This window comes from Chrysoperla carnea, chromosome 4 (assembly GCF_905475395.1).
Source record: "Chrysoperla carnea chromosome 4, inChrCarn1.1, whole genome shotgun sequence".
NCBI lineage: Eukaryota > Metazoa > Arthropoda > Insecta > Neuroptera > Chrysopidae > Chrysoperla > Chrysoperla carnea.
The window spans coordinates 71,838,687-71,864,627 of record NC_058340.1 but is presented as its reverse complement, the minus strand read 5'-3'; the positions used below and the strand labels follow the sequence as shown (position 1 = coordinate 71,864,627).

The 25,941-nt window shown below is 30.0% G+C and overlaps 3 protein-coding genes across 5 annotated transcripts in view; 1 reads left to right on the top strand and 2 right to left on the bottom strand.

Moving 5' to 3' along the window:
• Positions 1 to 86: 86 nt before the first annotated feature.
• LOC123299326 (peroxisomal membrane protein PEX16) lies at positions 87 to 3,022 on the bottom strand. Its single transcript, XM_044881689.1, has 4 exons — positions 2,821 to 3,022; positions 2,516 to 2,756; positions 1,507 to 1,953; positions 87 to 407 (listed from the first exon to the last, which is right to left on the bottom strand). Exons 1-4 carry the CDS (start codon positions 2,942 to 2,944, stop codon positions 152 to 154), a joined length of 1,068 nt encoding a protein of 355 aa, XP_044737624.1. The 5' UTR covers positions 2,945 to 3,022; the 3' UTR covers positions 87 to 151.
• Positions 3,023 to 3,504: 482 nt separating this feature from the next.
• On the top strand, positions 3,505 to 7,636 carry LOC123299320. Its single transcript, XM_044881684.1, has 7 exons — positions 3,505 to 3,636; positions 4,103 to 4,310; positions 4,477 to 4,581; positions 4,840 to 4,936; positions 5,327 to 5,649; positions 6,464 to 6,597; positions 7,381 to 7,636. Exons 1-7 carry the CDS (start codon positions 3,505 to 3,507, stop codon positions 7,606 to 7,608), a joined length of 1,227 nt encoding a protein of 408 aa, XP_044737619.1. The 3' UTR covers positions 7,609 to 7,636.
• Positions 7,637 to 10,850: 3,214 nt separating this feature from the next.
• Positions 10,851 to 25,941, bottom strand: part of LOC123299310 (protein goliath-like) — a 69,855-nt gene continuing 54,764 nt past the window's right edge. The window contains exons 5-9 of one of the 3 annotated variants that reach the window (XR_006535311.1): positions 17,916 to 17,998; positions 14,000 to 14,096; positions 13,401 to 13,526; positions 11,369 to 12,544; positions 10,851 to 11,250 (exon numbers count right to left, since the gene is read on the bottom strand). Coding sequence is in view for 2 of the 3 variants with exons in the window: in XM_044881671.1 (XP_044737606.1) it covers positions 12,119 to 12,544; positions 13,401 to 13,526; positions 14,000 to 14,096; positions 17,916 to 17,998 (732 nt within the window). In the remaining variant the exon portion in view is untranslated. Of the gene's footprint in view, positions 12,545 to 13,400; positions 13,527 to 13,999; positions 14,097 to 17,915; positions 17,999 to 25,941 lie in introns of all 3 variants that reach the window. The other 2 variants (XM_044881671.1, XM_044881672.1) reach the window with 2 other exon arrangements.

The following is a 25,941-nucleotide window of genomic DNA, read 5'->3' as shown; positions in this document are numbered from 1 at the left end:
AATAAAAAAGAAATACAAGCTAAAAATTCCACCCCTTTTTTTAATACTTTCTGAAAAAGTTTTCCCACCAAATTTTTTGAACCCTTTTAAAATTTTTTCCTTTTTCTTATAAAAATAAAAACCACAAAATGTAATAAACATAAAAATAATATCATGTTGACCACATATAAAAATATGTATTCTGCCAAACTGGTAAATATTGTGCAATTGGATTGCAAATCATACCAGCAAATGGAATTTTATTACCACAGCCTTTAAGGAATCGATTAATACGTTCTTTTGTGTGAGCCTCGTAAAATGGTGAACGGATTAAATATAATAGGAGAACAGCTGTACGTCGTGATAATTCCATTCGTTGACTTGGTAGTAAAAGATGTTTTCGTCGATGATTGTGATAAATTTGTGAACTGTTAAAGATACAAACAAAAATATTTAAAAAAAATAACAAAACAATAAATTATGGGAATAATAATAATAACACATAACTTTCACTCGAAGGCGAGACGTCTCCTGGTAAAAGTTGCTATTTTAAGCAGATGAAGCTTTAGGAAGCCCACAGGATTTCTCCTAGGGTTTATGGATATTAGGTTTCGTACCCAAAAGTTCTAAACCTGATGCTCTGCAGGTGGAAGTTTAAACGTTCTCCATACAGGCTTTTCAAGTGGGATCATCAGAGATCCCCATGTTATAAAAATGTTAGTTCAATTGAAAGTATCCTGTCAAGAGGCCTGCTAATTTGAAATGTCCAGTCATTAAAGTTACGGAAGAAAAATATTTGAACCAAATTTAAATTTCATGAATATTCCCTATTATTGAAAAAAAAGAAGCGATATTTTTGCGGTTATTAAAAACTAGCTGTTACCCGCCCGCTTTGCGTGGCGTAAAATATACCCGCTTTGCTGGGCAACATCCCCACTTGCACCCCTCCCTCCACATTTCCTTGCGTTGGATAACAGTTTTGTAATGTACACGTCATGCTCTTTTATTTGATACCCCACTTATATTTGTAAATATTCGATATTTCCTTCCCACTTTCTCGCTACACCTTTCTACCCTCCGAAGGTTAAAAAAATTTCTAAATGTAATTTAAAACATTCTGACCAAGTTTTGAACTATTAAAAGCCATAATTGAAAAATATGAATTTTTTATTCATGAACACCCCCGCAACCCCCCTTGTGGGTGGAATTTCGTAAAATCCGTTCTTAGCTGACCTCTACTTGGCAAAAGGAATATTCCTGCCAAAATTCAAGTCTCTAGGTCTTATAGTTCCAGAGATATCGTGATGAGTGACTATCTATATCTATAGAAAGTCTCCTATATATATAAGATAATGCTCTTGATAGAGAAAAAGGAACGAGGTGAAAGGGGCGTTTGAAATTACCGCAGTCAGGTCAGGGAGTCCGCTACTTCAATCCCTTTAACATCCGAGTGGTTCGGTACCCAATATGAACCGTCAATAGATCGAATTTGATAGAGAAAAAGGAACGAATGTTTAAAACACCAACCTTGCCAAATCCATAATTAACGAAATCATCCATGGTTTCCACGTTTTCGTACCAAATAATCGCATACATCCTAAATGTACAATCGGTTTAATAATATACAAAGTCTCAGCGATTAAAACACTTTTCGTAATAATATTTATATCATCGACGCAATTGCCATTCGCAATTTTCATGCCATTATCAATTGAATTCGTTGTGGGTGCTGTTAATGGTTTCCAATCTCGTAACATATTCGGTGGCGATACACTAATTTTTCGTATTACACGCCCAGAACGTTGTAAGGTAAATGATACAGCGTTATGATGGGGATCGTTCATTAAAATAACATCATCGGAATTTTGGGATAAATCAACAGCAGCGACCCGTTGTCTTTGAAGTGTTGGAACTGGTGGGTTTTGAATAATGGGTTCTTGATGTTTGTATAATAAAAGTAAACGACCCAAACATCTAAAAACAAAATTATTTCGATTTATCAAGATTTGAACGAAAATATTAATATTTTGGCTCGCGTACGATAACTGTGGCGCCACGATCTGACAACAGAATGTTGTAAAACATACTTAAATAAAGCGAAAATGAAAAATATCAATTTTCGAGTTTACGCTTGATTTTCAAGATAATAAAGTCTAAAAAATGAAATTTTTATGTCATTAAATTCGCCATTTTTGTAACGCAAGGACTAAAAACCCGCAGACCTGTGCTAACACGACCCCATTAAAGGCATAGCCAACCTGTAGGTTAGTAAATGAACGCAATCACAGGGTAAACGCAAGGGAACTTGTGATCCATATGAACTTGTCAAATTTAAACGATTCAACATTAAAAAAAATGGCCATATGTGTAATTTCAAATGTAGACTTTAGGAGTCAATTACTCGAAAAATAAACCGAAACCCGAAAATTATCGATTTGTTTTACATTGTTTAACCATATTCCATCGTCAAATCGTGGCGCACCACTTATCGTACTCTCCCCTAGGTTATTTTATCAATAACTTAATTCATACTTACTTAAAAACTTGAATACAAGTAACTAAAATCCATCGACCTTGTTCACCCCATAACTTTTTAATTGACAACTCAAAAAATACTTCAGAATATTCGATAACTGTTAAATATACTTTCAATTGATCACCAGATTGTGGAATATTCAATTTTCGAGTATTACTAATAATTCGATCATTGAATAACACTAACAAATTCGATAAACAATATACTAATTCCGAAAGTATACTCGAATTATTAATACGACCTAAAAACCAGACCCAAATTTTTTTATAATTATACGCATCAAAAAATTTTTAGGTCATACATACCCGCAATAAAATATGAAATCCATTTGGCACTAGTTTCAAAATCACTGGCAACTAAAGGATTTTTACTGACCCAAGCTTTATAATTTTCAAAAAGTTCTGGCAGAGAAAGCAGTAACGCAGACATTGTCACAAAATTTTTATTGTTTGGTGTCAAAGTTTAACCTTCATAAATGAATATTTTCATAAAGTAAATTTATTACATAGAAATTAAATTAAAATGAAATAATTTTATTATTTTTTAATTTAAAAAAATTAATTTGATAAATTATTTGCTGACTTTTAAACAAACGTCAAAATGATTACAGTGAAACTACTAACTAGTATCAAAATTTGTTTATTGTAGATGAATGACTATGCGTTTAAAAATTAGTGCTTTTTTTAAAAAAATTTAATCTTTTAATTCTTTATTTATAAAAAATAACACACTTTTAAAAAGTAAATTCGATATTCTAATAATAAATCTCGGTTCAAATATTTTGTTAAATACGTGATTAACTTTCAAACTTTGCACCTATGTTTACCCCCTAAAACAGTTTAACCGCGTTATTTAAGTTTTCAAAGTTTTTTTTTGTGATTCCCCATTAAACGATTTTTTTATTTTTATTTATAAATTTTAATACTTTTAAGGTTAAATTAAACAGTTTTAAGTTATTAAGTATCAAAAAATTTTTGAGTCCACAAGCCATGGATTATCCACAAATGCAATTACCAATAGAAATCGTGGAAAAAATAATGTTTTATATGGATTCAGCAACTTTATTAAATGCTTCGAAAACTTGTAAAACATGGAATCAAATATCGAAAAGATTTTTGAGTGTATGTATAGATAAGTTTCATTAATTAGAAAACTTTAGGTGCGGTTTTGCTTAGAAGCAGGGTTGCCAGGTTTTTTTTTCGACTCGTCGCCGACCTGGGGCGCTAAAGTCTCCCAAAGTCGCCGCGATTAATTCAAATGGTAAAAATGAAATTGATAAAAAAAGGGAGACAATTTATCATTGTTACTCTTTGCTAATTTGGTGGCGGACTGCACTTGCACTTGCAGTCCGCCACCAAATTAGCAAAGAGTAACATTCATAATAAGAGTAATCACTAGCTAATTCTTACTGATGATGACTACTTGGTAGTCGAAAATACGTTTTTTAAAAATACAAAAAACTGATCTAGGAAATTGGGGCAAAAAATCGAAATTTATTTCGATACTTATATCCTAGAGTTCTCATTTATTATCTTCGATAATATTTATAATATAATTTTTATATCTGTTTTATCGAATTAATTTCAGGATAATAATTGGTGGGAAAAATCTTGTAAAATAGAATTCAATCTATATGAAATTTTAACAGTTATCAACAACTTAACTACGGAATTTGATTGGAATTTTATTCGAAATTGTATTATCCGTTGGGATAATATTAATCAATGGAAAATTCGTACGTCAAAACATTTTCCAGTTGTTTCAAATAATGAATTTGTATCATCAAGGATATTACGTGTGTATTCTTATGATTTTGTTCCTTTAGTGTGAGTTAGGGACGCTTATACTTTCACTTTTTTACATATATTGACTAAAAATGGCGCCTAACTCTTCCTATTGGAACATATTATTCTAGAATTCCGTTGCAAAAATCTTTTATCTTCCATTTTATATGTTTTTAGTCGACAAAAATGTTTTTGTCGTTAGGTTTTCGTATGTATATTTTACGGAAACGGAATTATCTCATTATGAATTATGTACAAATTCTATAGTTTATGCAATAAACGGTAAATCGTTTTTCATTTCTAACAATTTTTGGCTGTGTTCGCAAAGTTTACTTTTTATTTTAGAATTAGTCAGGGTAGGGATTTGTCGAAAGACTCATTTTTTAACCGTATATTGAAGCCCCGGTTAAATCGAGGTTAATTCGAGTCGATTTTCAATTCTTCTCTTCAATTTATTTGAAGTGAACTTTGTTGACACAGTCCAGAAGTAAAACCAATGCATTAATTTACCAATGCTTATAAGAATTTATTTTATTTCAGATCTAATTATCGATTTAAGTGGGAGGATCATTGATACTACATATGGGCGTTGTCAACTTATGTACCCACCGTATGAAATACATCGGAATTGCGCTGCGTTAGTTAAAATATTACTTATTTTCTCCTCAAACTTTCCTTAGATTTTCCCTAATAGTACCAATGGCGAAGCATTTATGTCTACTATATTGATTGAAAGAATAGTTTCTAGAAAATGACGAATTTCTTTTGCCCAGCATATTGTTCAAACAATAATCAACTGAAAATAATCTTGTTGACATACGGGTCTGTCTTCCTTCCATTTTATGATCCTTATTTACTTGCACTTCTTGTATAATTTAGTTTTCTTTCAATATGGAAGAAGGCAAAAGGGAAAACTACCTTTTAGAAGATAAAGGATAATTCATTAAAATTGTCTGACTTTCAAAGGTTTTCGTTTTCTCCAAATTTAGTTATACATTCAAACAGAAACGTTTCGAATTGTTTTTAGAATAGATTATCGGGAAGAAAAAATAATATTTTATGCGTCGAGCTGTGTTTTCTGTTTAAATTTAAAATATATTCAAGAAGAAATGAAAAAAGAAACACCACGATTACTCCGATCAAAATTACTACAATGTATAGCGAAAAATTACACGTCTGGATTAATTTTAGCCATATCGTATTGGAATTCACGAATATTGTTATTAAATAATTATGGTGTTCTATTAACCGTCAATGAGAATATTCTTATAAAAAAGGATACTTACGATTTTTCTAAGTATAATGTGGAGCACGTTTTCTTATATTGTGATATTGTTTTTGTAATTACAGGTAATCAGCTCAGTCGCTCTCAATTTCACCAACTTCGATTAAAAAAATGTGCAATGACATCTCATCTCAAGATGGTATTCAAATCAGTTAATAAATATTTATTCCAAATTGCATGTTTTTCTTAATATAGGTCTGGGGCCAAGCGTAGTTTTAGTGGGTCATTTTAGAAAGACTATAAATTTCATAGGTGTTAGCCCAGCTTAACGTGCTCAATCGTAAGTTTATTCCGCGTTCTCAAAGCGAGGGACTTTGGCTCAAATAGAATGCTAAAAATGTAGCGTCTATCTCAAGTTTGAAACAACCAAAAACTAGATAAACTATAATTTTTCTGATTGCGTGCTGACTAAATCCCCTTGCCTACATTGCGGACGACATGATTTTTGTGATTTTTAGACTTAATTTTTTTTTTAGCAAATTTCGGACTAGGTGTCCCCTCCGTCCACCACATTCCAATTGCGGGCGATCTCAAATCGAGCACATAGACAATATTTTTTTGGAATATCTGTCAATTAAACTCGATTCTACGCTTATCAGTTCAAACATGAGACAGACACAACATCTATGACACTGTATCGGGACCAAAGTCCTCCCGCTTAGAGAACGCAGAATAGGCTTACAATTGAGAATGCGATGCTAGCTAACACCCATGACATTTTCAATATTTTATCTGAAATGACTCACTAAAACTCTTGGTTGCAGGCGTATTTTGGGCGAATTAATTTACTTATTTTAAATCTTTTTTTTAATCAAAGGTGGTGGAACCTTTAACTTATAAATATTATTTTTTAATTAACCAAAATTTTATTTTTTATAGCCGAAGGAAGTATTGTCATATATCATTCCACAAATCATCGAGAATATCCAAATGTTGGACAAATTCTTTCATCACATCCGAATCTAATTTACTTACATGGAAATTTATTATTTCTCGGATTATGTAATGGTAATGTAAGTATGCAATTTTAAGCAAGGATGGAGTTCATCGATATTTTGCGAAACCTATTTTCGTTACCCGGTTATCAAAATAATACTTTCGTAATCCCATTTCTCTTTGCATTATTCATATCCTCATGGAATGGCTGTTAATGGTTATTTCAAACTACCTTCTTTTAGGAGTCATGACTTGATTTTATGTGATGTTTCAAATCATACGAAGGGTATGACAAGTACTCTTTGATTATTAGATTTTTTAACCGACTTCAAACAAAAACGGAGAAGGTTATCAATTCGACTGAATTTTTTTTTTTTTAAATGTTTTTTACCCCAGAACTTTCGACTGGGTGAACCGATTTTGATGATTCTTTATTTATTTGAAAGCTGGAAAGTTTCCCGTGTGGTCCCATTTCATTTTAGTCCAGTTCTGACAACGGCATCCATGAGAAAACCACAAAAGTCTTAAATTTGCATTAAGTATACACGACAAGAGGACGAAAAACTCAATGTCACGCCAACCGATTGATTCAAAGACACACAACTGCTTATAAGCTTCCTATCACACCATCGACCTTGATTAAGAGTCATTACTTACTCAAAAAAAAAAAAAGATTTGCACTCAAGGAGAACACAGAAGATCTTCAGATCTAAATGCGAATGCCTACGCTTTTTATTTATTATTATAAGCAATTGATATACTCGTTAGCCCGTTCCCTACAATTTAAAGAATATATATATCTTCTATAACGTAATATAGAATATATATGTCTTCTATAACGAACTTTCTATCTTTTGTAGGTTTTAATATACCATTGTAAGAATATAATGGATATTAATTTCGAAAACTACAATCATAAAATAAAGACTGAACCATGTTTGGTTCATATTGAAGTGAAAGAGAAATATGAATATTTACATGTACTTCTAACGACAACCAATTGTGTTTACGAATTACAAATTCAAGATAAAGACCTTAGTCCTAACATGTTGAAGTCCGAGGAGGAAGAAGAAGAAGAAGACGCGTGATATTAAAGCTCATTCCCAATTTTTTTTACTGTTGATTTCTTTTTAAAACTTTTAAAAGTATTATTATAATAATTTTGAATAAAAAAAGGTAAAAAAATCGAATGTTTTTTATTTAGGAGAAAGAATGGATTATATATTTTTATTTTTAATTGGAGAAGAATAAAAACTTTTTATTCTATTCGCGGATTCAAGAAACTATTGATAAATGGTAAGTAATCAGGTGGTCTAAATTGGAACTACTTAAAAAGCGGTCCTCTTTGGTGTTAAATAGTACATGTTTTTATCGCCAGTTAGCGGGATTTATCTGATTTGAATTTGAATTTTTTTATTGGCGTTAAAAAATGGTAAGTACCAGTATTGCCATCTGGTAATCGAAATTGTAACTACTGAATTCGGGTCTTCTTCTGATTTTAATTAGTACGAATTATTATCGCCAGTAGGCTAGTTGCAACTCCCAGTTATCAAATGAATTATGTCTTGCGTCAGCGTTAAATTTAAAAAATGAGCGACAAACAAGTTTATTAATATCAAAAGTCGATATCTCGAGATATACATACTGAAAGTAATTCCTTATCCTCTTTTTTAATCAATGGAGCTAATCCAAAAAATGGTGAACAGGTAAGATTCTCAAATGGTTCTAATATCACTATTAAATAACAAAAATGAATAATTATAATTTGTTTATTGTAAAAAATCGTATCATTTAATGGTTTTTTTTTTAGATAAAACTTTAATTTATAAAATATTAAATTAGTTTTTCAGTCAATAGGTATACAATATATACATAGTGTTCATCAAATGATTGATTTTACGATGCGTCAACTCTTAGCTTTTAAATTTATGATGCAAATTTTATTGAGTTGTCCAAAAAAATTTAAACAAAAAATGCTAGAAAGTGAAGTCGTCGTAAATTGATTCCAGATTAATGAAAAATTCGATTTAAAAGTTTTGTAACCTTTCTAAATCGTCATTATGTTTATAATGGCTGCGTCTAGCTTTTTCTGAGTGCTCGATTATTTTACTTTTCACTTTGGTCAGGAGCAATCTATAATTATTGCTTAGATAAATTCCTTTTTTTTTTTGTTTTTAAGCAATATTCCATCAAGAATTGAAGTCTATGGTTACATTAAACGAGAAATCCCACCCATGAGAATGGCAACCGCTTACTGTCATGTTTCCACAAAAACCGCTCTCTTTATTTTTTTTATTCAATCGTTTTAAGTACCAGTAAGGAACGAAGCTTTAAATATATGGAGGCAGAATATATAAGACCTTTAATTTGGAATATAGTTTCACGTAAAATCAACCATTGACGAACACAGATTACATATACTTTTATAGGTATATATAATTATCGGTCTAGGGCCAAGCGTAGTATTTTAGAGTCATTTCAGAATGAATTGAAATTTAAAAGCTGCTGTTCTCTTTCAAGAGGCCTACAATTTTTAACTGCATGACAAGCTTAAAATTGATGAAGATTCGTTACGGACGATATTCAAATAAGAAAATGACAGAGCAAAAAGTGCAAAAATCATTTTGTCCGATATTCGTAATAACGATGTTCGTTGCCCGATGTCTGTTTTTTCAGTGTCTATTAGTTTTAAGCTTGACGCGCAATTAAGCATTTTTAGGTTACCAAATCTCACAGAAGAAATATGTGTTAGGCTCAACCTTGCCAAACACCATCTCATATTTCGTAGGCCATAGTTACTAGGCTTGACTCTAATCCTATATAACATAACATAAAATTAGGCTTAATTTCTAATTTCCAATACATTTACAATAAATTCACATATATTTACAATAATTTCGATTATTTCATAACTTTTTTTTTTTTGTTGATTTTTGTTTAAATATTTAGTTTATAGAGTCATTTTTTTATTTCAGTAAAATTATATTCTATTTTATTTTATTAAAAATAAAATCAAAGCGATTTTCGTGTGTGGTGTCTAAGAATATCACACAGTACAAAATGAAACTTCTACGAATTCTGTTGGATGAGTAACGAAATTTCGAATTTCGACCACAAAGTGCATCCTGGCATGCCTTGAAAGAATGAAAGAACTGAATTTTTATTTAGATCTAAATTACTTATTATTAGAATTAAAAGCTGATCTTTTATCTTTTCGATATTTAGAAATCCAAGGCAATTTAAGTCACAGGAAAACAAAGTGCTCGAAAAATTTTAAGATTTGTTATTTCTATGAAAAGACAAGAACAATTGTTTAAAATTCGTTACCTATAATTAAAAATGAATTTTTCTAATTTAAGGATTTACTTAAATATAATTTCCAACATTTTTCCTTTCAGAAGTTTCATTTTACAAAAACAATGAAAAATCTAACTGAAAAATTAAGTACAATTATTAATTATGTCAAATATTTTCAATATTAACAGTGAGAAATAACATGGAAAATTTTTTTGTTTCAAAACATTTTTATCCGAATCTATTCTAGCATGAAAAATAAGTTTTCTTTTAGTACATTTTTCACAGCTTAATATATACAAATTACAGTACTTTATGCACCAAAAACTATATCACAATTTTGGTTACTATTTAAGCAACTTACTGCACCCAATGGAATGTAAATTTTTCGTGAAAAAAAACTTCAATAAAATGGAGACGATAAAATAAACAGCTTCATTTTCATTACGCTATAAAAGAGGATAAGAGAAAAATTTTCAAACAACCTCTTTTAGTTTTGAATGAAAATTTAACTGTACTCGAATCTCGACTATGATAAGAAGTTCACAAAATTAAAGCATTATTCCCTAGGTGCTGTTTTATAAATCACATAAATGTTACTTTTAAAGTTTAATTTTCATAAGCGCCATGTTGGTATTCTTAAAAATAAGTACTGTTTGTAAGTGTCATAACATGATTTTTTTTAGTCATATTTAAGTCCATGGAGGTTAGAGAGAAGGAGAACAATCGCTACGCACGAATTACGAATTTATAGTTCATTTTACAGCCACCAGACGCGCTGTCGCCGGTAAGTAGTATCTGCGATGTTAGCTGTTTAGGAGTACAAGTAGATGAAGTTAGTGCCATTCAAATTTATAAAGTAGTATAGATAAATTTATAAAGTAGAATAGATAATTTATAATTTATTCATTAGTAAATAATAATAATAATTAATAATAATTTCATTATTTGCTTTTTTTTTCCTTTGAATGATATTATATACACGTATATTAAACGTTGATAGATTATTTGAAATTAGCGCACAACAGCCCGCTTTTAATGAGACAACTTAGCGATCCCAGCGCCTCACTTTATTTTGCCCAGAGTTTGGGGACAATATTTTCTATAACGATCGTTCTTTTTCTTTATAACCTCTATGTTTAAGTCGAATATATAAATAATCGTCGTAATTGAGTTTTTGAATGTGTGTTAAAATTGAAAAATCACAGTTTTAATTCTTTTCATTTATAAAATTAGAAATGGTTCTAAACTGAACTTTTTCGTTCTCATGATAACGGTTTACGCTGGTTTTGAGCGTCAAATTAGGGTTCCACTTAGCTGAAAAAATAGAGGTACGTCCAGAGTCAGCGTCAAATTGTTAAAATGAGTGACAAAAAAGTTTATTGATATCGAAAGTCGATATTTCGAGATATACATACTGAGTGTAATTCCTTAACCTCATTTTTAATAAAACACATGGTATAATAATGGTAAATTTATATTCATTAATAAATATAAATAAATTTATTTAGCCAGTACTGTCAAAAGTTTATTTCTGAGAATAAAAAGCTAAACTATGTTTAACTTTTTACGATGGGACGTTGCTAAGTTTTTTCTTGGCCTAAATAGACCACGTAATCTAATTTAACGCTCAAATTCAGCGTCAAGTGTCAGGTTGAAACTTTAGGGTCGTAATTTCCTTTTTTAGTTAAGGCGTCAAAAGTCAAAGTCAAGTTAGGTTAGTTAACCAAAAGCCGTGTTGGCTACCGTCTTATAAGCAAATGCTGACTTATTTAGCCGATTTAACGCGCCCTAATGTGTGTGTGTGTGAAACACAGCCCTGGAATTTATCTTTACAACTGCGTCAATCAATCCTTGTTTTTGCATCTCTCATTTAAAATGACATTTTATTCAATTACAAATTTTAAAGCCCAGCTTAGACCATTCTTTGGAAATAATTGCGTTTTCTATCATTGCGTTTCAGACAAAATGTCGGAAAAACAGAAATCGTAAACGTTGAAACCAATAAAACATGGTTTTCTGTACTTATTATGTAACTTAAAAAAGATATTACAAGTCATATAATTCTTGTAATATTCGAACACATTGTAATACGTAAATAAATTTTGCGTTAAATACTCCTCGCCGACGCGCAAAACAGAAAACGCCATTGTTTTGCCATTAACAACTGTTTGTCAGCGCATTAGCGTAACAAGGGTCATTTTCCAGATATGATTCTGGAAAGGGCTGAATCCATTTAGACCTCTTACGCTAATATTTTAAGTTATTTAAGAATAAAATGGAAACCTTATCTAAAATAATTTGTTATTCCAGTTCTAAATTTTTAATATCAACTGATTTTTGAGATGTGTTTTGATTAGAATTACTTGGACTAGTCGTACTCGATGAAGGGACATCATCATCTTCATCCTGATCGTCATTTTCAGCAGTATTATCAGACTGTGTTGTTGATACTACCGTAGACGGTGATGTTGTGGATGATGTAATCTTATTGGAAGACTGTGATGGATATTCATCTTTTAAATTTTGTATTTCGTTTTCGGTAGCAATTGTTGCCACCATACAATTTATACACATTCGTTTATCGCGACGATTATTATCTGTGTATGCGATCACGTCCTGTTCATGTGATTCTTCTTCTAGGCTCGGTGTAAGTTCGTCTGGCGTTGAAGCACGACTGCTGCGTTCACTGTTTCGTGAATTGGCTCGTGATGAATGCTGTAATAAAGTCTACGTTTAATATAAAAAAATATTTTTTGTAATGCAAAAACATAGGTGTAATAGAAATAATAAAGTTGTCAAAGGTAGCATGCTTTATTCTCATAGTTCACGGCTTGATTATCGATTCGTCAAAGCCCATTATACTTAAGAAACGATTTTTGACATCCGCCATTTCAACTGAGTTATACTTGCGCACGAATTCCAAAGACCACTTGCGCATGGTTTCAGTGGCATAATAAATCACATGCGTGTACCGCGAGAAATGCCCCCTCCCCTCCATACGCATTAAGTATGATACATTTAAGGTTTAGTTATGATAGAAAGTGAGAGCCCTGATAAAAAATCCGATTCAGGAACCCGAAATTTCCCATTCAACTAATTGGCATGTATAGGATTCAATTGTAAAAAAGTTTCGATTCATTCCAATTGAAACCAATTTAAAATTTTGAGTCGAAATTAAATTGAAATGAATCGGGTTTAATTGAAAAAAAATTCCAATTCATTCCGATTGAATTCCGATTCAATCCACTATAACTAATCGGAAATTTACAATTGGTTGCAATTCATGAATGGGATCGATTTGGAAATTTCATATTGGATTGAATTGGAATTCAATCGGAATGAATTGAAAATTTGAATCGGAATTCAATCGGACTTTTTTATCAGGGAGTAAACAAACTCGAAATATTTGAGCCCTTTATTGTATTTACACCTATATATGGAACAAATGGTCTGTGAAGTTGAATAAACTTTTAGATTTGATTATAAATTCTAATTTGGTAAACAAAAATTTTAATTAAACATATTTGGTACAAACTTCACAGACTTAGTTAATTGATGTATGTATGAATAATAAATTTCTTACATGTCGTTCACTTTGCATTCGAGACATGATATTATCATTGCTTGGACCTTCAAAACTTTGTTGATTATCAACTGGTACTGCTTCTTCAATGTCAACATGTAAAATACTTTCTTGACTTCCTGTAAACTGTTTACAAAAATAATTTAATATTGAAATGATAAAAATAGGAATCCTAGAGATGTTTCCAAAAAAGTTGAGTCTTTTTCGAAAGTCATTCAAAAAGTTGGTATTTAATATCGTTAAAGAATGATTTTTTAAATTTGATTTCGGTTTTCACATCATCCAGCGAATAAAAGTAAAGTGATTCAAGGAATTTGGATCACTTTACGATCGCTTCATCTTTTTTCCGAAATACCATCTGAAATCAGTTCAAAATTCGATTTTCTTTTGCATCGATAAAGTCACAATATTGATATCGGTAAAATCGAAAACAAAATACTTAGAATTCAAAAAACGTTAAATTTCTATTAAAGGTCTTTGAATGTAAATTTTTTGGTTATTTACACCACGTTAATTTCAGAAACTCGTCTGTAATGCAAACATCTCTATTAGTAAACGAAAAAAAAACGAAGAAAAGTCAAAATTACATAATAACTAACCACAAATCCATAATGTTTAAGAATATCCATTTTGCACATGGGACATGTTCGATGTTCCAATAACCATGGATCTATACAATATTTATGGAATTCATGCCTGTAAATAAAAAAAAACAATTATTTTTATTTAATACCTATTAAACATTTAATAGTTTTATAAAAATAGATTTTTTAAATTGATATACGCACATACCAGGGACAGATTTGAAATAATTTTAATGAGGGGGCCAAAATACGGGATACTTCAAAGAATAAGGAAAGATTACTATTTGGTACTCAATCAGATTACATACTTGGTTTATCAAAATTGGATAAAATTTAGATGTGATAGAGCAAAATTAAATTTTTTGGATTCTGATGACGTCATTAAGTTAAAAAATTCGATTTTTTTGATAACACAGGCAAATTTGATCCGATCTTATTGGAATTTTTTTTGTAACCCACTAATTATGGGTCATTCTTTTCAGCTGCGATGTCAGTTTCACGCTAGCTATCACTTATATGCTTGATTCCGGAACCAGGAATCCAAATTCTGGCAACCTATTAGAGCTAGGTTAATTTTGATCACAAATTTGAAAAGTATGACCCAAATTTAGTAGGATTACTTATTTTGTTTATCAAAATTGGATAAAATTTAGATGTGATAGAGCAAAATTAAATTTTTTGGATTCTGATGACGTCACAAAGTTGGAAAATTTGATTTTTTTGATAACACAAGCAAATTTGATCCGTTCTTGTTGGAATTTTTTTTGAAACCCACTAATTTTGGGTCATTCTTTTCAGCTGCGATGTCAGTTTTACGCTAGCTATCAGTTATATGCTTAATTCCGGAACCAGGACTCCACATTCTCGAAAACAATTACAGGTAGGTTAATTTTGATCACAAATTTGAAAAGTATGACCCAAATTTAGTAGGATTACACACTTGGTTTATCAAAATTGAATAAAATTTGGATATGATAGAGTAAAATTAATTTTTTTGAATTCTGAAGACGTCATTAAGTTAAAAATTCGATTTTTTTGATAATCATTAAAACCGCTCCCATTAAAAACGCTCCTGGCTTACACACATATGTGTTTAATTGTAAATCAAATTATACTTTATCTACATGTGTAATTAGATAATTATTTAATTCATACATGTGGCACTTAAAATTTATTTTTGGACTTTATTACCATGAAAAACGTTCAAATAAATTAATTGTAACATTGTATTTTTAAATTCGTGTTTATGCATTTTCAGGGGAGAATTATAATTAGGGATGTAAAATTTAAAAAACTAGCACCTTAAACTCTTAATAGCAATGTGGAAAAGAATGCAAAAAAATATTTATTTTATTTACGCCCTTATTTCATTTAGCTCCTCAATTAGTTCTGAATAAATTAGCTATTTCATTATCTGATTAATATGACTTCAATGTCATTCTCCACGAACTTCACCCGCACATTAGCTTGATTTTAACAACATCCGTTTAGTATAGGTATGCATTAAAAAATTTCAAACTGTTGGTATAAAACATGAATTCAATTCACGTGTGAAAATATGAAAATAATTGTCGTTGCCAGGAGTTTAGTTGATTTATACATAAATTATACTTTTATGGATTCGTATAATCGTATTTAAAACATTTTATTATTTGTGAATCGTGCATTATTCAAACACCAGGTACCTACAGTCTACAGCTACACCATCATAAGCTGTATAAGCTGTACCTGTGTGTTGTAGGTGATTACACGTGATTTTATAACTCAATTTCAATTTTATTGAATAATTATTTTTATCGATGATAAAAACGTGTACAGGATATGTCTTCTTCAGTATCCATGCAGATTCTATGAGTTAGAAAAAAGTATGGCATCTGTCATAATTGTCTATATCTCTTAAAAACCTAGATTAAGTTTCAATATAAAAAACGGATTATCGCAGATTATTTCTTTATCAAATTCGTTTACTGGAAAACCGTTGAAATACACCAATACGAGGTTTTCCAATAAGAGGTTTCATTTTGAATAGCCCATTATTTGGACAGTTATCACTTTTGAAGCTGTCATCTTTTGATATTTGACAAGTAAAAACTACTAATGAATCGATACACACAACGCATTTATTTTCAACAAACGGCGCTTCGTGCCACACGAGCAACAAAATCATTGCAATTTTGCAAGAAAAGTTTCTTGATCGTGTTATTTCTCCAAAGAGGTGTTCCCAAATTGGCCACTAAGTCTTGTGATTTAACACCTTTAGACTTTTTTTTAGGGCCACGTGAAAGATAAGGTCATATGCCAATGCTCCACAATCGATTCAAAAGAAAGAATTAATTTAATTAAAGAATAAAGATGGAATAAGTTTTCGAGGAAATACAGCCCCAAATGTGCGAATTAGTCATGAAAACTTTCATGAAAAGAATACGGTGCGCTAAACATAGTCGTGGCGATCATTTGGCTGATATCGTTTTCCATTTTTAATGGCATACCTTCTTCTTTAAAATGAAATAAACATCCATTGTTCGTAAAAAATACTCGCTTTTTTAAATATTAAAATGAAACCTCTGGTTGGAAAACCACGAATTATTAAGCGTTGTGCACACTCTCGCGAAATATCACAGAGTCGGACGATGCAGCAGAATGAGGTTAAGAAACTTGTGTTGTCTTGCTTGTCCTCGCCTCGTCTTGCCTCATTTCGCTAAAGGTTCCTCCACACTCTTGCGAAGTAGCACAAAGTCAACAAGATCAACGGGTAAGAAAAACCAACAAAAGGAAAGTATTGAACCCTGGAAAATAGGGGGCGTCATTTTTTATCCAAATATTTAATGACCTGTGAGCGTAGTAGGCGATAACAGGTGATTTTATAATTCAATTTCAATTTAATTGAATAATTATTTATCGATGATAAAAGGGTGTACAGGAAATACGTCTTAATATACATTTTAATAAAAAAAAAGGATGTCATCTGCCATGATTGTGTCTCTAATTAATACCCATCTAGATAAAATTTAAACATAAAATAGGATTATCGGACGAAAATAATTTTTAATCAAATTTTTTAATGGGAAATAGTTGAAGTATTATTAAAATTGATGGATTATGATTAATCTTTATGATTTTCAAATTTCTAAGAAATATTAATCAATTATTTATCATCTCATTTACCGATTTAAGAAAATTATTTTTACCGTATTCCATACATTTTGAAAAGACGAATTTTTGAAGAAGATTAGTTTATTGGGTGTTAATTTCGAAGGGTTATGATTTTAATTTTCAACCAAAAACAACCTTTTTAATTATTTATGAATAGTTTTCCAAATAATTTAATATTTTTCAAATTAATTATCATTCATCAAACTTTTAGACAAAAGTGATGAAAGCGCAGGCCTTGCGATCTGATGTATTTAATATTAATTCCAACCATAATATTATTCGACAAATTAATATAATAACGATAAATACAGTGTGTCTCACATGAATGGCGTGACTTTACATTTTCAGATTTTACAATCACAATATAAAAAGATTTACCTTTTAGGATCTAAATTGAACTAGGTCCAATGTCCCCTATCAAATTCTGTAGTTTGTGTTAAAGTTATTTTTTTATTCGTTAGCTACAAAAGGAACTATTACCCATAATAGTTTAAAATGATCCAACTCTATATATTGCTAAAAAGACTTTTCGGGAATGCACACTAGTAGACGCACTGAATGCGATCGCTCTCAAGTGCTAGGCGAACTTCATCCTTACCTAATTTCAATAAAAGAAATATTTAAAATTCAAGTGTCTTAAAACCAACTTTTTCGTTGACGTTGAAAGCTAGTTCTTATAGCATCAAGTGTTACAATTTTTTTGGAGCACATTGTAGAAATGATTTAGAATATATATATGACTATGTTATAATTATTAAAATTAATTAAAAGTAATTACCTGCATGGTAGAATACGTATAATATCAGATATTTTATATGGTTCAATGCAAACAGCACAGCATTCACCATCTCCTTCAATTTCCTGTAAAATGATATACAACCATATTATTATCATTATATAATAATTAAAAAACATTTCTTATTACACCAACATCATACAAACAAACACTCTATTTTAAAATGGGTTGGCTTAGGTGTTGCTTGATTAAATCTAGGGCCAGACTAGCATTATGACAACTCATTTTAAAAATCAAAAGATTTTACAATTAAAAAAGGTTTTTCTAAGCTATAAATTCAAACGCCAGTGACGTTAACACATCGTTTTAGTAACGCCATCGCACGGAGAAATGATCAAATAACACGCAAAATGATAAATGGTTTGTCTCTAAACTAGCTTTCATTATATTATAACGTAATTTTCCATAGAAACAAGCTGAAAAATGTGAATTTAGCATGATTCCGATTGACTCACAGCCTCAACGGGTGTAAATATGTCACTACAGTTTTATACTGTTATACTCGACCTTGCTAATATTCAACATGCATAAATTTCCGACTTTTCCAAAATGAGTTGACAAAATGTAGAAACGTAGGCCCTAAACCTAAGATTATTATTATATGAAACTTTTATTATGATGGGCTGGTTTTATTTTTAGGATAGAATACCAGATAGATATAGACATAGGATGGATACTACTCAGTCATTCAAAACTCATTTATAATATAAAAGATAAATTCGTAATTAAAATAATTAAAATTAATTTATACATTTTTATACTCGAGTGCATTTAGCATTAAAAAAAAAGTGTTAAATATTATTTTAATATCCGTCAAAAAGGATGTTATGTGACTTGTTTTTAAAATAAGAGTAACCTAAGCGAAATTAATTCTTTATCCTTTTTAAAAAAATGACTTGTCGATCTTAAAATGATATAAAATAAAAAAAAATCGGTCAAGTGCGAATTGGGCTTACATAAGAAAGGTTTCGTATCATTGTTCAAAATCAGGTTGCATGATTACAACTGCTTTTTGCATACACAAAAATTATTGTATGCCAAGTTGTGATGTCATTCAAGATGCCATGATATCGATGATATCGATTGATATCGAAGTAAATTTGATTTGGTTTTTGAAAATGGAAAATATCTAATGCAAATTGTATCGTATAAAAGAATTTTTCAAATTTAGGACAAAAGCCTATTCGGATATGCTTTGACGTGGGTATCTAATTAGTTCCGTATCGATAAATATAAAAATTTCACATGTAAATAAATAATATAAGCATTATTAGTTTATTTTAAATTAAACCGTATTTAACCTAATAACATAATTATTCACGTTATTTGGATTTCACATGTGTGTGAACTTTAGTTTAAAAATTTCACGTGTAAATAAATTAACAAACTATATCTAAAACTTTTGTTGTTATGCTTTGTTTCTGTTCATATTTGTGTATAAAAATATTTCTTTAAAATTATTTTAATTTTTTTTTAATTAATCCTTATAATTGGATGTATAATTAAATATTTTACAAATCTTTTTTTATGTTTTTTTATATTTATTTTTGTTTAATTCTGTTCTCTCTCTCAAACATCAAACGTTAATATTTTATATTAAAAATTTGTAGATATTTATATTCAATCTAGATTGCTATCATGTATCAAAGGTACAGGACGTCGTTTGATTCAAGATACACGACCCTGCGTCTTTTTAAACTTTACAAACTTAACATATTACGTTATGTATATAAACTTTTATCACTTGTAAATCAATTAATATTAGAATGAAAATTGTTTTGCACTGAGTTGCAGAAAGTGTGACGCAGCGAGTTACTAAGTGGAAGCGAACGATTCATTTTATAAAAAGCCTCTATAGAGTGATTCATGGTACACTACATCTGGAGTTTTACAGTTATTATATCACATATTTTTAGTTATTTTTGTAAATTTTTTTACAAGGCTTCTCTTAAACTTTGTAGAAACTTTGGTTCTCAACTCCTGTTATAAAAAATTAAATGACAAATCGTTTAAATATAGTATACATTAAAATTAGTAAATTAAAATAATAATCATTACGGTCGAATCAATTCATAATAATTATAGGTAATAATAATTCGAGTTGAAATTACGCATTCAATTTATAATAATTAAATTAATTCGAGTGTAATTATTATTTTAATAATTTATAGTTTTAATCTGTTAACTAAAAACATTTTAGTTATTTAATGTTTTACAATTAAGTAGGTACTAAATAAAATATCAAAATAATTTATAAAAACCAGTTATACAAAATGAATTAAACATTTTTGTTTTATTGCAACAATATCTACAATTGTTTTATGCAATTAAATTGATGACGAATTATGTTTAATTTTATATTTTCATAAATTTCTGATGTGGATTTTGTATTCAGCCGTACTATAAAATATTAACTCGCCAAGTTATTTTCATAGAGATATTATAAAATATCCGCAGGTAAGAGAGAGAACGCTGCCATCACTATGATGACGTCAACGTAGAGGAAATGATTTGTTAGCTCAGCAAAGTTCTCTTACCTCTTACCTGCGCACACTCTCAGTATATTCTCGCGCAATCTATTCTTATAATATCTCTATTGTAATTTCTTTTATAGTTTAATATTAATCGAAAGACTTTGACGTTTAAAATTTGTATACAAGATTTAGTAAGCAAACATAGCATAACATAGAAAAAATAAGTTAAGGTTGACAAATAAAATAAAAAATTCGTGTTGAAAAAATTACACAATTATGTCTAGGGCACATATGGACTAGTTGGTTAAGGCGCTTGGCATGAACCCAAGAGATGAGGGTTCGACTCGAGAAATTCGACTGTGTATTTATTTCAATTCTCTTTATTTAAGTGTTGTGATCTGTTAAACTAGCCAAAATGAGAACCTTCAATAGATTTAAGACAGTAAAAATGTGTGAAAGTTGTCGAGGGGTAATTTTTTTCTCTAGAAAGCGTTTTACATGCTTGAAGGACTCAACAGCAAACAAATCCGAAAAAATTTACCCTCTTTTATATCAAGTTCGATCAATTTTATTGAAATTATTTTTAATTTGAGTGTATTTTCGATCGAGATCGCTGATCTATTCGTTATGGGAGAAAGTTTCGGGAAATTAGAAAGATATGGATTGATTTGCTTAACAAAACATTATTTCCATTTATTGTATTAATTTGATTAAAATGATGTCTTTTTTTTTACAAAAACCCATGAATTAGAACAGAAATCTAGATTTAGTACAAACATCTATAATGACCTCTAATAACAATATACCTCCGTAAAAAAAATTATTTTTTAAATAAAATCATATAAATTAGATTTAATAAAACGTCTGTTGAACTTTCATACATGCCGTTGTTGCCGTTAGAACATTATTCATTGTTTATTCACATGTTTACGTCAAAATATTTAAATGTAATTAAAAAGAAAAAAATTGTGTTATTTATTTTTTAAACTAAAATAGCATGGAAAATAAAAGTACCTACTGCATTCACTAAGTACATAAAAGAGACCGTGAGCACATATTAAAGCAAAATTTCTATCATTGTTTTTGCCTGCTATTCGGATTCGGGTTTAAGCCGTTTACGGTAAAAATGATAATGGCTCGTTTGTCGAATTCATGAGATTTAAACTATAAATTATTTTGTTTATTTTTTGATTGCGCTAAGTTAAAGATGTTGTATACTTTTGGTAACAAAGTAGAATAAAATTAAATTATAATACCATGGATGAGTTTCGAACTGACATCCTTCCGCATGAGGAGAGGACACTCTAGCCACTGCACCATCTAATTTTTGTTATAAAATTATAGTATTCCCATCAGATCTTGATACGTGTGCAAATTGTCGAAGTTGATCAGATAATTAGAAGTAATTTAAAATAGACTTCTTAGATTTTGCTACATTGTTAGTTATTTAGTTAATAATAATATAGCAAATGAATATTTACTTGCTAACATGTTGTTAATCGTATAAATACGAAACACAAAAAATTCGAATTAAATTGTAGACAGCAAAGAATTACATAAACTTTCCATTATAAGTTCACGGTCTATAATACACACTGGTACACTAATGAAAAATCTTAAAATGTAAACAACTTTTTATTCTCATCAGACAAAAGGTTTTCTTACACAAGTTGACACTTTTATCATGATGCAATAATTAAAAATTACTCTACCAGAAAAATTATTTTAATTATTTGTATTTGCATTGAGTAAACTCATTTAATTTTGTCAATATTATAAGTAAGATCGATGGAGCTCGTATGCCAAACAGCGTCTGACCAAGGCGAGAAATGGATTCGAACCAAATGGGAACAGAGTGTTGAAAATTATGACTTATATAAAATCACGCTCTAAAAAGTATGAAACAAGAAAATTTGATTATATGAAATTGTTATAGTAAATAAAGTTGTTTTTTCGGTCGGGGCACCGTTCTGTAGAAAACTGGGAGATGATCAAAATGTTTAAAACGTCTTTTTGGACTGGGAATCTTTTCAAACTGAACAGATTTTCTTCAATTATTTATTTGTTTCAATTGCTTATTAAAATTGGATAAAATTTGATAGCACAGGAAAATTTGATCCGATATTAATGGATTTTTTTTGGTAACTCACTAATTATGAATCAAATTTTTCATTCGTGATGCTAGTTTTTCGCTACCATTCACTTATGTACTAAATAACGGAACCAGGATTCCACTTTCTTGAAATCTAATATAGCTAGGTTAATTTTGACCACAAATTTACGTAACCTTTGAATATATATCTTGGTTCATGCTATCTCCAATCACAAGTTATACAAACTAGAAGCTTAAATTGTTCTATTCAGAATTATTTATCTGTATCAGATTAGAAAACACTATTAAGTGTCGACAATACTTGGGTATATAAATAAATTTACAGTAAAGTCTCTTTATACATATCCCATGGGAGTACAGACTTAGAGATATGACTAACTTCAACTCAAATTACAATGAATTAATCTTCGGGTTATACGATATAATTCTCTGCATTGCGGCCAAAAGTAGTAGTAGAGATTGTAAAAATTTTTTTATATCTTTAAAATTCGCTGAATATTTTTCAGGTTTGTTGAGAGGATGGTTCTCCGAAGAAATCTTAGTGGATTTAGGGCGATTAAATAAAGTTTTTATATAGTTTTCACTTGATATCGAAGCATGGAAAATAACCCCCAGCGTTAAGAAAGTGTTCCATTTTTGAATGCAAGAGCTAAAAACTTTAGAACCAATCAACTCCTCTATAGTCGACATATCCAACTCAATCAACTCGTAATTACAACAATACTCCGTGCCCATACAATTTTTGGTCAAGTTTTTCCGATTACCGCTACAATAGCTACTGTGGAGATGTGGAGATGCCGCTCGTCTGTAATCCTCTGGGTTCCTCGTACGGCTTTTGAAAACCGCCGTGAAATCGGCGTCACAACCGACTTTTAACGAAGTGGAGCAAGGCGAGGCGAGGATAGGCAAGACACCTCTTATGCTACTTCACGATAGTGTTGAGGGCAAATTCGAATTCTTTGTCATTTGAATGTATTTTAGAACGTTCGCTACTCGATACCTGTTACAGCAATTAAGCAACTTTTAGCGAAAACCTTTTGATACAAACTCCTATAAAAACAATTTAGGTAGGTAGTAAATACGTCACCACAAAACACACAGGTACACACCACCATACTAAATGAGATATTTCCTTTCTAACAAAAAAAAAGTGTTTTAAGCTTTTAATCCGCCAGTGTTATTATTATTATTTTTTTATTAAAAACAATATTGTTTAAAAAAAAAACACATTTATATTTTTCAATAGGATGAACAGAGGATATTTAGGATTATTAATTATATTGTGTTGTGTAAATCCTACAACAAATGTGTCAATCATGTTACATCTATTGTCTGTATCAGCTCACACAAGTTTTACCTACCGATCGTTTTTATTATTTTTATAATAAATTATTATTATTTTTTTTTAAATTTTTAATAATAAATATATTTTTAATTTCCTTAAAGGAAATTATTGTGGTCAACCTGAAAATATAAATACAGGGTGTTTTATTTTAGAAGTTCATATCTTAGAGGTGGTAGGACTGATTTGATAGCAGATAGTTGCTTTGTGCTTAATTTGGTTTGCCATTTCATACTGAATATTCACGCGAGAGCTACACTTCAAATTTATGAAATTATTTTATTAATTTCATGTAATGAACCTGTTAACTGGCATCCAAGATCCTGCGATCTAATCCCATTAGATTTTTTTCTTTGGGGATATGTAGAGTCACTTGCCTGCGCCGATTAACCAGAGACTAAACTATCTTTGAACTGCCGTTATTATGTTTCTATTGCAATATACAGACAGTTAGTTGTACCTTAATGATCAGCCCTCAGTATTTTGGATGTCCCTATCCTATCTTGGATGACCCCTCATTTAGGTCCAACTTTTTCATTTTCTTATCAGAGAAAACAGTGTTGATTCCGCAATCTTTTTTTTTACGTCTTATGAGTAAAAAAGATAGCCACCCTCAGATAGCCACACGTACATACATGTCACACACGTATAACTGATATTTCTATATAACAAGTAGTATATAATTTGCGCCTAGTTTCCGCCCTCATGGGCAAACAGTAATGTTTACGAACAAATGTTTGAAAAAAAAGTTGTTTATTTTTTTATAAGGAAAATTTTTTATATTTAAATTCTTATTCTATCTCTAACGGTTTACAAGATGGGTTCTACGGATCCAAGACAGAATTGAATTATGTCGCTCATTTCCGAACTCGACCTCACTTTTTACGTCCAGCACAACCGGAAATGAACTAGGTAGGTTATGAACACTTATACCAGAATTATGTTCGTAGCATCAATATTTTAAGGCGTTACAAATTTGGGAATAAACCTAGTATACCTTGATATATTTCATATATGCATGTTATAAAAAATATAATCTTTATTTTAGGCAAAAATGTAGAAAATAAAGTGTTGCAATTATCTTTTTTGGAATAGAAGTTTCATGATGTTGACTCTAAGCATCATAGCCACCGTAGGTTGTTTGAAACATGATTGATATATTATGTATAATCTTAATCATGACTTATCGGAATACACATTACTGGTGAACGATGAATATAGGTAGTATCGTATCTATCATATCGGAAATAGAAGATTTAAATACCTACATTTATCTGATGATAATATATTGTCATATTTATATACATTTATTAAAATCCTCTTGTAAAATGGTTTTTTAATACTTCACTGTTCGTTCAGAACGTGTAAAATATTTTTTGAAAAGTACATTTTTACCAATTTTAAAGGTTGATACACATCCTTAAACAAGTGAAATTTACAAAATTTAAAATTCTTTGACAAATTTTTCGGGTACAGTACACATTTTAAAGATCATGGCCAATTTTTTGGTGCGGAACCCTAAACTCACACTTGAAACATAGCTAAGAAAACTCTCCATTAAATTACCTTTCAGGCGAAACAAAAAAAGAAAAAAACAAAATCGGTTCATTAAATTATAAAGTTTATAAAACGGTAATGAAAGAATTTGCAATATTTTGAAGGTAAGTTTTTTATGTCAAAAATTTGCAGTCTAATAAAAAACAAGCTTTTTGATACCGCACGTAATCACTACAAAAAAAAAAGCAGTAAAATGTATTTTTAGAACTTTAAAAAAGATTCAAGTTTTCTTAATTTATTGAAAATTTGAATATAAAACGATAATCCACTTTTTATGTCTAAAAAATACAATAAAGGAAGTTCATAACGATTACATCCATAAAATAAAATTTTAATAACAAAACTTAATCGTTTGCTTTGGTTTAATAAAATTAAAATATACATTTACCGTAAAATTATTTTAAACGATTTTCCTAACAAGCCATAGGGAATTATGATCTCTAAACGCTGAATCAATAGCTTTCTTATTAAACGCACAGTTCGTCCAATTAATTCGATACTAAACGGAAAACTTGTTTCTTG

Coding starts and splice junctions, on each gene's coding strand:
- LOC123299326 (XM_044881689.1), bottom strand. CDS start 2,944: ATGTCTGCGTTACTGCTTTCTCTGCCAGAACTTTTTGAAAATTATAAA. Junction 2,757..2,820: donor GATTTCATATTTTATTGCGG/GTATGTATGACC, acceptor TCTGGTTTTTAG/GTCGTATTAATAATTCGAGT. Junction 1,954..2,515: donor ACTTGTATTCAAGTTTTTAA/GTAAGTATGAAT, acceptor TTTTGTTTTTAG/ATGTTTGGGTCGTTTACTTT.
- LOC123299320 (XM_044881684.1), top strand. CDS start 3,505: ATGGATTATCCACAAATGCAATTACCAATAGAAATCGTGGAAAAAATA. Junction 4,311..4,476: donor TGTATCATCAAGGATATTAC/GTGTGTATTCTT, acceptor ATATGTTTTTAG/TCGACAAAAATGTTTTTGTC. Junction 4,582..4,839: donor TATAGTTTATGCAATAAACG/GTAAATCGTTTT, acceptor ATTTTATTTCAG/ATCTAATTATCGATTTAAGT.